The sequence below is a fragment of the Eleutherodactylus coqui genome, chromosome 1 (assembly GCF_035609145.1).
Source record: "Eleutherodactylus coqui strain aEleCoq1 chromosome 1, aEleCoq1.hap1, whole genome shotgun sequence".
Taxonomy (NCBI): domain Eukaryota; kingdom Metazoa; phylum Chordata; class Amphibia; order Anura; family Eleutherodactylidae; genus Eleutherodactylus; species Eleutherodactylus coqui.
In genome coordinates this window covers 183,159,555-183,175,632 of record NC_089837.1, presented here as the reverse complement: position 1 = coordinate 183,175,632, position 16,078 = coordinate 183,159,555, and the positions used below count along the sequence as shown (strand labels likewise).

Sequence of the window (16,078 nt, the reverse complement as noted above, 5' to 3'; positions counted from 1 at the left end):
ACCCCTGCTGGTTATACATAAACTGAACGCTGCCATTTAAAGGCAAGGCACATTTGTAGGATCCATTCGGGCCACTACAATGTTTTCACTGATCTTTGTACTCTCAGAGTAAGGGCTGTCTCACACAAGCGTATGGTTATAGTGTATTACATGCGTGGGTTTTGCGGGCCTACTACACTATACCAATATCCCATAGCTGGCCATATTACCACTCACATGAATTGCGTAAACTAGACGTGCAAACAAACTCGTGGCATGCTCTATCTTGGCGTGTGTTGCATACAAATACACGCCAAGATAAGACATAGTGACGGGCAGCATGCAGCGAGTACGCAATGTTATAGTGTACTGGCTGCGTGCCACACACGTATATCTCGCAACCTGCACGCTGTAAATACGCTCATGTGAGCCCGGCCGAAGCCATCACTCCCCCAAACTGCAGCATTTCCAAATCAGAGATGGAGACGTTGGGATATATACACACAAACTAAAGATGCATCTGTAATCACCTCTTCTCTTGTATGTTTGTGATAACTGCACCGGAGCCTCTTCTTCAGCACCAGGGTAATTGGTATCCACATCCGTACGTTCCAAATAATTTTCCAATTCCGGCCACACCACTGTGCTCGGCTGGGGCTCCAGAAGCGAAGAACTCACCAGTAAACCTTTTGATATTCGGCATTAGTGATTTTACACTTTGTAATTCTCACAAGCCGCTCTGTCCTCTCAAATACTTTGGATCATTTTGAAGCCATTTATTAGCCATATGTCACAACATCTTGCAAAAGATGTTTTTCGCTCTTCTTCACACCACAACTTTCTCAAATGTTCACCATATATTTGTAAAACTCACTGAGACAAATCACGCACCTCATACAATGTGATCGCACGCAGGCGGCCAGAGATACACTAATTTTTAGCCGCGCAGCACAGCCATTCTAGCACCTCAAGATAGCAGTGCTATTGTGTCACCGAGGTCAGACTCTCGCTGCTAGGTACTTTCTTCTTTAATGTAGCTTAAATTATAATATAACATTTAATATTTAACAATGTTGTTGTATGTGTTGCCCAGAAATTATCTTGATTATAAAACTTTCATGTTTTTGTATGGCTCACCGGCCCAAATACAGTTCCGAAACTGTAGACATATTCTATGTCAAAACTGTGCTACTTTTCCCTTGCGCTGGTTTTGATAAAATTGATTAATCTCATCCATTTCTTTTGCAATCTATATATATAAAATTGAACGTATGTCTGTATGTGTGTGTTTGTCCTTTATGCGCTACTACACCATTCATCCGATCGCCATGAAACTTTGGGAAGATTATAGGCATAGTACAAATATTCTATGATAAATGGCACGTGCACGAGCGTCGTCGACGGTTACGACCCCCCACGTAGATCGTTCGATTTCCATCATTGCCACTAATTCTCTCACTTCCCGATGTCGTAGAAACATGAAATTTGTCACGAGCATTGATTATGTCATAAATAGGAAAAGCTAATGGGTCCCAACTCGATTATTCAATTCTAGGCGCGAAAGAATTGGCGTCCAAATTTTACGTACGGAATCTAATTTTCTCGCTTCCCAATGTCATAGAAACTTGAAATTTGGCACGAGCATTGATTATGTCATAAATAGGAAAATTTAATGGGTCCCAAATCGATTATTCAATTCTAAGCACCAAAGAATTAGCGTCCAAATTTTACGTACGAAATCTAATTTTCTCGCTTTCCAATGTCATAGAAAATTGAAATTTGGCACGAGCATTGATTATGTCATAAATAGGAAAAGTTAATGGGTCCCAACTCAATTATTCAATCCTAAGTGCAAAATTTGGCACGAGCATTGATTATGTCATAAATAGGATATTGAGAATGCTGAGGTAAAATAAAAGCTGTGCTGTGATTGGTTGCTATATATTATACCGCTGAGGTAAAATGAATGCTGCGCTGTGATTGGTTGCTATTTTTTATATTGCTGAGGCAGAATAAAAGTTGCGCTGTGATTGGTTGTTATTTCTCTTACTGCTGACGTAACATGAAAGCTGCACTGTGATTGGTTGTTATATTTTATACTGCTGAGGTAACATATAAGCTGCGCTGTGATTGGGTGTTATATATTATAAAGCTGAGGTAACATGTAAGCTGCACTGCGATTGGTTGTTATATATTATACCACTGAGGTAACCTAAAAAAGCTGCGCTGTGATTGGTTGTTATCTAGATATATAAAAACGAATGTATGTATGTATGTATGTCTGTCTGTCTTCGCAGCAACGCGCGACGGGTAAGCTAGTATAATATACAAAGTGATTTCAATAGGTTGTCTGCTTCGGACAATTCCTGTTTATCACAAGGGTACCTACATATAAGCTGACTACTGCTGGGTCATCCACTGTGGCAGCAGTTGTTCAATTTCCCTGCAAAACCACTAGAGGCGCAACTAGGCTTTACATGTTACCCAATGAGTGTGTAATACACGGACTCTGCTCTCTGCTCCTGCAAATGTTTTAAGAGTCCAAATGACCTAAATTAACTCCTTATAGGTTACCCTGTCATTTACTGGATTGTCTTCTGCTAACTCCCAATCCTACATGAGTAACACAAACTGATCTTCCCATTTGTTCTTGCTAAATCTGATTCACGTCATTTTCACTTTATATGTGAAAACAGCCGTCATACACAAAGATGTGTCACAAAAAATGTAACACTTTATGTAAGGCTGTAATGTTGATAATACATTGTGTGCAAAACTGTGAGAGACGTATAAAGGGCTAAAATCTAAAGAGCACATCAGAATTCTTGGGTTTTTCGAGCAAGTTTCCTCTTATACAAACATTAAAGGGGTTGTATGGTTGTAAACTATTGATGACCTTTCCTTAGAAGTCATTCATAGTGGGATCAGTAGAGGTCTGCTACCCTGGACCACCACTGATTATCTGATTTATGCAGGAAGCAGACAGCTACATTCTCTTTGCTGTGGCCAGGCTTGGTATTGCAGGCTAAGTACCCACTGAAGTAAATAGAAACTTTTCTTGTAATACCAAGCTTGCCCACTGCAATGACAACAGAGCTGTCTGCTTCCTGCAGAGATCATCTCAGAGCACACCAGCCCAGTGTTCAGCTAATCAGCAGGGATCCTGAGTGGCCGATCTCTGCTGATCTACTACCTATCCCGAGGAAAGGCCATCAATAGTATACAACTGAACAACCCCTTTAAAAGGTATGGTAAAGCTGCAATTGCTCTGTCACTTGTGGGTATAATGTTCCCATGTTGTCACTGAGCAGCCATGAAAGTGCTATGTCAGATTTATGCTTGAAATGCAGAATAAGAGATTTGGATTCCTTTTTCGCTGTACCAGTAATTTTGTGTTAACACAGTAGGTTAAGCGATTTAAATATTCCCTTACCTAATCTATAGGATCAAACAGATTGTTACATGAATTCTCCAGACGCAAACTATGTTGATGAAGTCTAGTTATTTTGTCTGCATTAGCAGTTTCTGGTAATTGGTCTTTTCTGGAAGTCTCAGCTTGTTAAAGAAAAAAAAACACACAACAAGGCACACCACGGCCAACCCTGCTTTTGCTTAAATACAGCGTGGTCTGCATTTATTTGTAGATTCTGGTAAAGAGTTTTCTGGGCAAAAAAATCATCATTAGTTGATCAGCTGGGGTCCTCTGCCCGGGATACCGACTGATCAGCAGATGGCTCTAACCACTGTGTAGTGGCCGGCGCTTGTAACAGCAGGCGCAGTTCCCATTAAAACCAATAAGAGCTGCATCTGCAATTACCAGCACCAGTCACTACACAGGGATGGGGAGCAATCTGCTTCTGCTCCGTTGTACTCTGTGCATTTTGCCGGGGTAGGAAATCAAATCAGAACTTTCTTTTTGAATAACCCTGTATTAGGCAGATTTTACATGAAAATCGCGAGATTTGCGCTTTGCGAGACGCGTGAATATGAAACCCATTCTTTTGAATGGAGTCATATACATGAGCAATATTTTCCAGCATCACTGTGGGAGAAAAAAATCGTGGCACGCTCTAAGTTTTTTGCATTCCTCGAAACGCATCGCCTATTGATTTCAATTGGAGCTTTAATGCCTCGCATGCCGTGCGATGTGCATGCTAGTGCAATGTGAGGTGATGTGCATGCTAGTGCAATGTGAGGTGATGTGCATGCTAGTGCAATGTGAGGTGATGTGCATGCTAGTGCAATGTGAGGTGATGTGCATGCTAGTGCAATGTGAGGTTTCCCATAGAAATCACTGGGAAACACTTCCAATCCTCTATTGCACGTGAAAGTCGTGCAAAAGGATCGGAATTTCACAGATGTGATGCGTTTTTGCCTGAACGATGCCTTGCATCCGTTGGTAAATCACATATTGCCAAGTGCAATATCGCGCTTGCAGTGTGTAGGTAGCCTCAGGTTTACAAATTTACCATTGTTGAGTCAAGTTAAGAGTATGGATATCGGGAGGGTGGGGTGGGGGGGGGGGGGGGATGGAAAATTCTATACCTTTATAAAGCCCAAATTAATTTGCCTGCAAAAATTAGTTGGCGCACTCCTGCATTAGACGTTTCTTAAACATGTGTAGCATGTATAAACGCCTTACATCTTAGGCCAGATACACACAAACGGATATTTGCTGCGGAATGTGCAGTGGGAGTCTGAACCACGGATCCACGAAAAATATGGTCCATAGCATGCTATAGAAAAATGCCTTTTCCTGCACAATTGACGAAACTAATTATGGTTTTCACGAGCGGAGGGAAAGGGAAAAAAAATTGCAGCATAGTCTATTTTTGCGCAGATTCCACGCAGATGGCTTCCATCAAAATTAATGGAAGCCGTCCGACTCACGGCCCAAGGTCGCAGATTCCACGTCATTGCCTAATGTCGGCGCAGCAAAAAAAAAAATTGTACTGTGCAAGTCCAACGGCAAGCCATGCGGACCATCCACAGAACAGAAAAAGAAGAGAAACTACAGGTACACGCGGGCGTCAGCCGGGCACAGGGTCGGATTCCGCTGAGTGAGGATATTTGTGTGTATAAATGATTAGGTTGTATTCTTCCTACATGGTATGCTGGAGGCTATAAGAAATAACACATTTTGGTGGCATAGTGGAGTTTGCAGTGTGCAGTAAATGCAGTAGTTTAACACATTGAGTGCTGGCCAAATACTGCATGGTCTGTTTCAGCACTGTTGGGAGCATCATTTCTTATTGATGTAGATGAATGTGCTGTACAAGGAATTTACACATATTGATCGAATTTTAGATTGTTTTTGTGTGTAAAACTCGGCATGTGAGTTTTAGATGCAAATGTGCATACTTATAAAAAAAAAAATGACATGTTATACTCAATGTCTATCAGGCACGACTAGAAGGAGTTGTGGGAATCTAACAAAACTTTGTCTGTGTGACTGTAACGTTATATAACTATGTGATTGCAATATAAGAGCAAAGGGATAATTCATTGTGGAAAACTGACCCCTTGAAGGCAGACTCTAGTACTCTGTTGTACCGCCTCTAGTTTGGATACAAGTTGTGGTACAGGCGGGCATGGAGGCTTTAGTACCCTGTTAGGCCACCTCTAGCTTGGATACAAGATGTGATGAGGGGCCATGGAGGCTCTAGTACCCTGTTGAACCGCCTCTAGCTTAGATACAAGATGTTATATGGGTGGGCATGGGGGCTCTAGGACCCTGTTCTAGTGCCTCCAGCTTGGATATAGGATGTGATATAGGTGGGCATGGAGGCTCTAGTACCCTGTTCTACTGCCTTCAGCTTGGATACAAGATGTGATATGAGAGGGCATGGAGGCTCTAGTACGCTGTTGTACCGCTTCTACCTTGGATACAAGATGTGATACAAATGGCCATGGAGGCTCTAGGACCCTGATGTACTGCCTTTAGCTTGGATACAAGATGTGATACGGGCGGGCATAGAGGCAATAGTACCGTGTTGTAAGGTTGGGACATCGAAAACCGATATATCGAAATATCGATATATCGCTAATGCTTTGGCGATACTTTTCATTGATATTGTTATGTCTGATATATCGGTAACATCGATAGTTTAAGGCGATATAATATCGATTTTTGTAAAGAAGAAATGTGTCTTGTGGTCTGGTGACCATATTTTCTTTATTTACATTCCGCCCTTTCCTTTGTGTTGTACAGGATGTAGTTTTGCTCGAGGCACTAATGAACTTATAAACAAGTTCTAGAAACTTTTGGAAAGTGTGAGGCGACTCTTTGTCACCAATAAGGTTTGCTCCAGGCAGAACGACTCTCGGAAAAAGTGGGGTCTTAGGCCCCTTCTCCACATGCGTTTGTTCATCGCATTAGACGCAGGCACTGAACGCTTGTATCTAACGCCATGACTGTGGGCAATGCTTTCTAAATGAAAGATGGAGGGCTGCGATAAAGGCACAAAGGTCACATCCAGAAAAGGAGACGCAACTTGTCGTGCGTTTAGCGTCTAACGCGAACACAGTTCCCATAGAAAAGAATGGAGACCCATCTAACACAATGACAATTGCGTTCGGGGCACTGCATTTACGTTACCAGGCCCTGCATTGTTTACAAGTTGCCATGGAGACCATTGATCCCTCAGTGGCAACTTGAAAAAATGCAGGGCACGCAGCCCCACACACACACACACAAAATGCAGGGCACGCAGCCCCACACACACACACACACAAAATGCAGGGCACGCAGCCCCACACACACACACAAAATGCAGGGCACGCAGCCCCACAAACGCGCATATGTTCGGGACGGCTCGCCATTGGACATATGCAGTTTAGATTTTTAAATATTTTTTAAAACCCCTGCTTTTCCCGCATCTCCGCCTAGCGATGACAAGGAATCCGCAACTTTTCCGCCATGACAAATTTCGGAAGAGTCGCAGATTGGACAGCTTCTATTGACTTAAAGTCTTGAATCTGCTCAGAAATAGAGCATTCTGCGATTTTTCCTCCGCAAGTGGAAAATCAGGATTGATTTCTGTTCCTGTGCAGGAAAAAGCGCTTTTCCATAGCATGCTATGGGAGGTATTTGCTGTGGAACCTGAAGGCGGACGCCCGCTCTGGAGTCCGCAATGCAAATCCGGTCGTGTGCAGCCGGCCTAATGCATTATTTATCCTGCATGGTGAACGTTGTCAGAAAAAAAAGAAAATACAAAGACACCATTGCGCTTTTTTTGTCACCCAGGATGTCTGGCAAAAAATGAGCCCTCACATAACTATGTCGGTGGGAAAATCAAAAAGTTTTTCAATACAATATATGTTATATCAAATGGTTTCATTGAAAAATACAGCTCATCCAACAAAAAACATGCGAGAGCCCTTTGGCCACTCTCACACATACCGTCGGTTTGCCGCAATTTTATTAGCGCATCCTATCATTGTGATGGGTGATGAGCTGCACTAAACTCTGAAAAATAGTGCAGACAGAGCTCAAAAATTGCGCTACTGGAAAGGCCGTCCAGCGCCGTGATCGAGTGCATGTCTGTAAGGCCACATTGAAATCAATGGGAGTGTTCAAAAAGCTCCAGTAATGGCGGTGAAAAGAGTGTGTGTAAAAGTCGCCTAAGGGTGAATGCCCACGAATGGATTTCTACCGCATTTCCCACGGTGGAAATCAGTGCCAATTAGGTTCTATTGAACGTAATAGCTTTCTGACTGCCAATGCTCACATGCGAAATTCTACCGCGGATTGCCGCAGCGGGAAATAAATTGCGGCATGTTCTATTTGCTGCGGATGTACGCCGTGGAAGGTCTCCATTAATATGACATTAATGGAAACCGCGGCAATACATGTGGAATTCCGCGATCATTGATAGCACTTCTTTGTTTAATATTGCTATACTCTGGTGGCGTAAATCCGCGGGCGTATCCAGCGACGCTCGTGGGAATGAGCCCTTACTGCAAAGTTTCTATTTACTTTATATTATTTTGTGTCTTGCATCAAACATATGCATTTATCAACACTATTTCAGGAGATAGTGTATGATGTAGTTAATATTCAAGGGCCTCAATAATGTTGACAACTGTACTTCCTATGGAAATGGAGACCTGAAACACTATTTTAAGGGAGCTGATTCAACTTACAGTATATCCGAGCACAGTATTTATGAAAAGATCCCATCCCTCCGTAATAATGATGTCTAGCAGGTATTATGAAATGTGGAATCCGTGGTTAACTCTTTTTTTCTTGTTAAACAGGGATTTCTGGTAGACCTTGTTGTTAAGGTTTCAAGGTTATATGTTACTAATTCCCTTAATTTTCCTTCTCCCCCCACTTCATATGTAAAATGTTGTGTGCTATTTTTTTAACCCCTTCATGATGGGGCCTTTTTTTTATTTTTCGTTTTTTCATACCCCCTTAAAAAAAAATCATGACTCCTTTATTTATCCATTGGCATCACTGTATGGAGGCTTGTTTTTTGCGGGACAAGTTGTAGTTGCTATTTAAAGTACCATATAATGTACTGAAAAACGTTTTAAAAATTCTAAGTGGAGTAAAATGAAAAAAAAAAACGACATTCTGCCATTTTTCAGGGCGTCTTGTTTCTACGGCGCACAAACTGCAACAAAAACAACATGATAACTTTATTCCGTGGATCAGTACGATTGCTACGATACCAAACTTGTATAGTTTTTTTTTTTACTGTACTACTCTTTTTTTTCAGACATTTAATGTTTTTCAATTATTTTCTGCGGTCGTCTTGTGTGCGCAATAACTTTTTCCATCGACGTAGTTTAACGATGGCTCATTTTTTTGCGGGATGTCCTGTAGTTTCCATTTGTACTAATTCGGAATACATACGACTTTCTGATCGCTTTTTATTGCATTTTTTCTGGGAGACAGGGTAACTAAAAAAGTGCATTTCCAGCGTTCTTTTTTTTTTTTTTGGACAACATTCACTGTGCGGAGTATATAATGTGCTACTTTGATAGATTGGACTTTTACAGATGCGGCAATACCAAATATGTATTTTTATTTTATGATTTTGATTTTTTAATTACAGATATGGCAAAAGGGGGTGATTTAAACTTTTATTGCTTTTTTTTTACAATTAAAAAAACTTTATTGATCTTTTGTTAACTTTAAGTCCCCCTGGGGGACTACAATATGCAATGCTTTGATCGCTCCTGCAGTATGAGGTAATGTTATAGCATTCAGCGAGGGTAAAACAGCATTTGAATAAATTGTTATAGAACAAGAAGAGGTTAAAGATCAGATGGTCCTTAAGGAGCAATGCTTATAAGGACAGGGGTAACAACAGATGAATGAGGTGAACAAGGCTTTGCATATAAGCTGAAACGCGTATTCCGCGTTATGGATTTTAGTCTTTGTAACAAGCACTGAATAAAGGCATATAGGATTGCTTCATAAAGTCCGGGCTCCCAAATTTCATTTTCCTGTATCTACAAACCACTGAGGATCAAGTGCATATGGACTAGAAGACATCCTAGGCAACTGAGACAGTTGCAAACAAAGGCGGCACTGACAACATACAAGGTGAGAGCTTTTTCCCTGTACACTATCTGTCAGATAGGCTGAGTGGCGGATATCCATCTGCTGGCTCCTGCTCCCGGGCGGATACCGCAACGCCCGTGGACGGGCAGCAACGGGCGTTCAAATCGCTCAAATTCTAACGGGAGCTCTGAAAGATTATCGCCCTATGGAAATCGAACATTAGGTCACTTTCACACGACTGAGAAAATTGCACGAGATTTGTGTGTTAGAAGATGCAGTATTCTTACACAAATATGAATCCCATTCTTTTAAATCATAATTCATAAATATGAGCATTTTTTTCCTGCAGATTTTTTCACACATCCTGGTCTGGGGGAAAAAAAACATGGCATGTCTCAATTATGGCTATTTGCTCAAAATGCATCACTCATTGTGTTCAATGGAGCCGTAAAACATGTCGATGGCATCCGATGTGCACGTGAGTGCGATGCGAAGTCTCCTACTGAAAAACAATGAGTGCCGGAGTATCACATCTACTGGACTGAAGGCAGTTTTTGACAGAAAAATGCCTCTCATCCGTGGGGACATTGAGCGTGCGTGAGCGCGACAGCGGTCTGAGTTTCACAGCTCAATATCGCGCTCAGCCGCTGGAAACCAGCCTTAAAGCCAGATTGTTGTTCTCTGACATTTTGGTGATTTTATGAAGATATGCGCATTAGATCTGGGCCTGTCATTTTTTTATGTGGTGCAGATAACTATTTGCTTGGGTCACAATTTTAGCCATTAACATTTTTTATGCATTTTTTTTTTTTAAATAAACAAAAATGCCCTTTGCTGCGCCTGTGTGTATAAAGTGCTGTGCGTCATTTTGACAATGTGCCAAGAATATATAGGGGCATAGTATTAGTATTTGTCATTGACAAATCTTTCCCTCTCTGCCCTATTATATACCGGCAGTCTGGCTTTACTGGACAACCATTTCTTTCCTTACATGGCAGCACAGAAGGTTTATGACTAGAGATGAGCGAACGTGCTCGTTTAGGACAATTACTCCATCGAGCAACTGCCTACTCTGGCAAAAAGATCCGGGGGGCGGCAGGGTGGAGCGGGGGGTAGCAGGGGGGAACAGGGGGGAGCTCTTTCTCTCTCTCTCTTCCCTCCCGCAACCCCCTACTCACCCCCGATGCTCATCTCTATTTATGACATTTATATAGGACGTGCTTTGACATACATCTCATCTAAGATACGCTATAGACAGTATATACTGCACTAAGTACACGCATAGTTGGCTACATATATACCTATTGCTTGTTATTATAGCAATTGTCACAAAATTAACAAAAATACTACAAACTGCTTGGCTTTCAACAATATTTATATATTTATAGTGGTTTGTTAAAACAAAAATGTAGTCAAATCTTGCTAAACAAATGCATTCAGCCCTTGACCCCTCTCGGCTCCATTCACATCTGAATTTGGGCTGTGGTTAGGGCTTTCCGTCTCGCTGTCCTATTTTTGGAACACAGAAGTGGAAGTTAAACTGAATTAAAATAGATCAGTTTTTCCCACTGAAATCAACAAAAAAGACAAAAACGGAAATGTTTTCAGTTTGAATCTGTGGAAAGCTCTAACGGAGCTCAAGCACAGACTGCATGGGGCCTATGTAAGAAGAAGGAACCCAAGCTGCGCTGCTACTTGCTGCTAGATTTGTATACTATATTTGTTATACTGCATATGATAAGGGTGGCTTAGTGTATGTTTATATGGGGCAGAAATGAGATCAGTGCACACCAATTGGTCTTATTCGAAGGCAGCAGCACTGGTTAAGTGATGCCACTTCCTCATCACCTGACCAACATTGTGGCGCTTACTAGAGGTACTGGTAAGGTGAAGAATTGGGAGGGGAGCGATGTATCAGCTGCAGATACACAGTTAATTTTGAGTCAAAATCTGCACCTTCGACTCTATTTTGCATGCAGAAAGGCTGCTGTACTGTTGCTGCTATGCGGGACGACGGGCTGCTATACTGGTGCTGCTATGCGGTACAACGGGCTGCTATACTGTTGCTGCTATGCGGTACCACGGGCTCCTGTACTGTTGCTACTATGCGGTACCACGGGCTGCTGTACTGTTGCTGCTATGCGGTACCACGGGCTGCTGTACTGTTGCTGCTATGCGCTCTCACTGATTTCAATGGGGCCTCGAAGACTAGCGCTCGAATGGAGTGTTTCTAACGCAACAATTTTTGAGCGCTATCTCCTCTATTTTCGTGCAGTTTAGCGCTTGTTGACGCACGCCATCATCTATGCATTGCGGATCGCTCGCTTCCATAGAGATTAATGGAGCCCAAACATGGTAATATGGAGCATGCTGCAATTTCTTTTCCGCATGTGAAATCCGCAAATAAAATCCGCAAATGTGTGTGGAGCTGAGCTGGCGACTAGTACAGCGGATCTCCTGTGTGGGTTCCGATTTCAGATTCTGCAAATCAAATGCGCCCGTGTGCATGAGACCTAACTGTGCTGTACCGTTCCTCTTACACCACCAAACATTTAGGAATGAATAACCATCACCATGGTAAAGGGGATGTCACTACAGTCATACTATAACAAAGGTGCTCCATTGACAACAAGGTACAGCTAGTGAAGTTTACATACAATAAGCAACATAAATATGTGATATGTGATGCCCCCTGCACACGGCCCGCGCATTACTGATGACTTTCATTTTCATCTATGCTGCAGATGGTCCGCAATGCTCGCTGTTGCACATGCGCAGTAAAGATTTTTTTTAAAGTCTTGCTTTTCCCGCGTCCTCATCTAGCGATGATGCAGAATCTGCGACCTTTGTGATTGTGGAAGGGCCGCAGATCGGACGGCTTCCATTACCTTCAATGCAAGCAATCAGTGCAGAATCGGCACAAAAATGGAGCATGCTGTGATCTTGATTTCCACAACTGTGTAGGAAGAATCGATTTCCCATAGCATGCTATTGGTGCTATTTGCCCGCCGTGGAATTCGCAGCAAATATCCATATGTGGGCAAGAACCCAAAATCAAAAACAGTATCTTTCACTGTACACAAACAGTCTTATAAAGGGAATGTGCCAAAATTCGCACCCAGCAGGCAGCTGTGTGATAAGGGTCCGCTCCATAGCAGGGGAGAAGAACCATTATTTTCCCCTCTGCACTGCCCATTACTCTGGGAAATAGAAAGAAAACAAGTGAATGCAAATGTTTTAAGCCGATGCACTGCATATTTGCGCCAGCCCATTCACTTCAATGGCCTTTTTTGGTGCGCTATACAAACCAAAATAGGACATGCTGTGTATATTTTCACACGGCCAAAAACTGGTATGAAAAACTGTACAGAGAAAAATGAACCCACTGAAATCAATGGGTTCTATTCACTGCATATTACACACGTAAAAAATATACACTTAATATGCAGCATATTTATGCCCATGTGAATGCGCCTTCAAATTTTCCTCGTAGAGATTTTACTGCCTCCGCAAGATGTTGCCCAAGGTAACATTCACAATTAATTGCACAGCCTCCTGCCAACCAAGTGTAGTGTGCCGCCAGCTGCTTCTACCTGCAGCCTATTAATACGGTCAGCTGATTGGGGAGCTCATTGGCCTCCCAGGCGCATCAGGTGGCCACACAAACCAATATGATCTGCAACTGAGCACAGCCAAACAAAAGGTGTCATTAAGGTGACGGACACTAAAGCCAGGGTAACACGTGCGGATTCCAATTGTGGATACAAATTGCGTATTCCGCAAGCAGAGAAAAAAATCACAGCATGCTCTATTTTGCAGTGGAATCCACACTGACTCCCTCTATTGAAGTCAATGAAGGCCGTCTGACCCACCGCCCATATGCGGGTACCTGCGTTATCGCTAAGTGACAGTGCTGGAAATACAAATATTGAAAAAAATCTGAAGTGCACAGGACTGACGGCAAGCTGCTGCAGTCATACACAATGCAGAAACCACAGGTACGCCCACAGAATCCGCTGCAGGCTTCTTGCATGCAGAATCCGGTTCGTCCGTGTGAAGTCGGCCTAAAATGCGTGAATTTTTTTTCTTGACCGTTTTCTTTAACAATGTTTCTTGTTCTGCACAATCATCACAATTGAGGCAAAGACTTCTTTCACATTACGTTTTCGAACCCAGTGCCGGTAACATCTTTTATGCCGAGGTCAGCACTTTTCTAAACCGCTAAAAAGACTGAGAGGGACGGTACCAATGTGAACAGAAGAAACACAATAACCCCTATGGTTTCAGTCTGACCGTCCATCTCCATGCCATACTCAGGATAAAACCAGAAACCTGCACAGAACTGATGCTGGATTCAGTAATGTGATAGGAAAAAGCCTGAAGGGTTATACTCAGCACAATATGACCAGAATACAGAATGGAGCGGAGTTGGAACACAACAGTAACAAAAAAGTTGTTACAATGCAGCGTACCTCATGCCATGCTCACGAGTATTATAACACCAATTTAGAATGGGATGCACCCCGTCTGACTGCCAACGTAGGCATAGTGGGCACATTTACTAATAGTATTATGCCAGCATTAGCATACGCTGCGCCTTCTTGTTGGTGCAAATCGATCCAGACACATTTCCTATTAATTGTGCCATAATAATGTTACAGGGGTTGTACCAAAATATAAAGTTGGCCACTACCCACAGGATAGGGGATAACATTGTGATGGGTGGGGGCCCCCCATCGATCCCAAGAGTGAAGGTTCTGACAGTCCCCTTATGAATGAAGTGGAGGGCGAACATGCGTGCCACCACTCCATTCTTTTCAACGATTGTAATGCAGATTGCCAAGCGCTTGTACAAACACCACTTCATTCATGAGGGGACCGACCATACCCTCATTCCTTGTTCTGTGGGGGTTCCAGCTGTCGTGTCCTGTGGGTAGGGGATAACTTTGTATTTTGGTACAACCCCTTTAAGGCTGGGGTCCATGCAGACCCTCCGCATGGAAATTCTGCCTGCAGTTTTAAAACTGAGACTAAGCAGCAAAGTTACACGCTGCGTGGAATTCAAATCCGTGGGGGTTTGAAGCAACCTTTCTGCTGCTGAATTTCCGCGTGGTCCTCCGGCGGACATTCTGCCCCGTGTGACCCCAACCTTAGTCTCACAAGAGAGTTTGCGGAAAAAAAAGTCTTTAAAAAGAAGGCAGCTTTTAGACATTTTAAACAGTTGCAAAATTTTGGAGCAATCTCACTCAGATAGGTGGGTGGTGAAAAAAGTGGAGGACCGTCTCTAGATATAAAGATGCAACAAATGTATCAACCTTGCAAGACAACATGAGAAATTGAGTGCATTTTGCACTGAGGAAGAGGGGGGTGAAAGCTACCCGAGAAGTGTCCAGCTGCCCCCAGGGGTCTCATATCTGCATCCAGTTGCAGATCCGGCTCAAAATGATGGATCCCATTCTGGTCAATGAGGTGTGTTTGGCGCTGTTCGGACGCAGGGATTGCCCTTCCTGCTCCCTGAATTGGGGCAGTGAAGCAGAACCCTGGGGGCAGGTGTGAGACCCCCCTGATGATCAGCTATAGAATGAAGTTACAGACTAAGGATTGGTAATAGTACTTATCCCCCATGTGCCATGGACCCACTTTAAAGTGATGCCCAAGTAGCATACAGACTAGTGTGCCATGTCCCTGCCAGGCAGCGCATAATACAGAGTTGGTTACAGTGTATCAGACATGTGCTGCCCACTATGTAGGTTGTGTGCCTAGTCCTACCATGGGGGTAGAGGTGGCACCCAGTGGGTGAGGACGGCTCGGGCACACGTGTACCTGGCTGCCGGTGTCAGCGCCCGGCTCGTCTTCCGCTCCGCCGTCCTTCTCCACTTCGTCCTCATCCTCTCCGTCTTCTCCCCCCGAGTCGCTGTCCCAGGTGGAGTCGCACTCCTCCACAGTGGTGGGCTCCTTGAAGCTGACCCCAGTCAGTAGATTGCCCATCGCCCGGCGGGTGCTAGCAGTGCCCAGGAGCTGGCATGTTCTGGAGTGCAGGGCCAGCTGAGGAGACGGCGCTTGTGGTGGAGGATGGCAGTGCGCTCCCCTGACAGCCGGAAGCTGCTGCGGGTGGCGGGCTGTAACCCCTGCACCGCCGGGCCGGTGACATGTCCTCCGCACAGGGTGCTCAGGAGTTTATGGCAAACATTCTCTGGCCACTGAGTCCTGTAGGGGGCACAGTACAGGGGGGTTCCCACAGCCGACAGCTCAGGGGCCTTCTGCAGTGACAGGAGGAAGGCAGGACATTGTCACTTGTAGGTTCATGGCGGTTTTCTACACATGGAAGTGCGATCTGTGGGAGCTTATATGTCACTGTGTATTACAGTCACTGCAAGTCAGAAGCAGGAGAAGAGGATTAACCCTGCGATGTGTCTGCAGCAGGAGCAGAGAGGCTAAGGAAAGAATCGTGCACATGAGCGCGAGTTGTGCGCTGCGCGACGCACAACACCCGTGCGGATATTAACTCCATTCTTTTGAATTGAGTTATTCACATTAGCAATTTTTTTCCTGCACAGCAATACTACAAGGTTACAAATTGCA

The 16,078-nt window shown here is 43.7% G+C and overlaps 1 protein-coding gene across 3 annotated transcripts in view; it reads right to left on the bottom strand.

Moving 5' to 3' along the window:
* The window catches only part of OGFRL1 (opioid growth factor receptor like 1), a 48,078-nt gene extending 32,359 nt beyond the window's left edge, over nt 1–15,719 (bottom strand). For 2 of the 3 annotated variants that reach the window (XM_066604407.1, XM_066604416.1), the window contains exon 1: nt 15,266–15,719. In XM_066604407.1, the coding sequence (XP_066460504.1) occupies nt 15,266–15,484 (219 nt within the window). In that variant the 5' untranslated portion in view covers nt 15,485–15,719. The remainder of the gene's footprint in view (nt 1–15,265) is intronic. The other variant, XM_066604425.1, reaches the window with a different exon arrangement.
* Nucleotides 15,720–16,078: the final 359 nt, after the last annotated feature.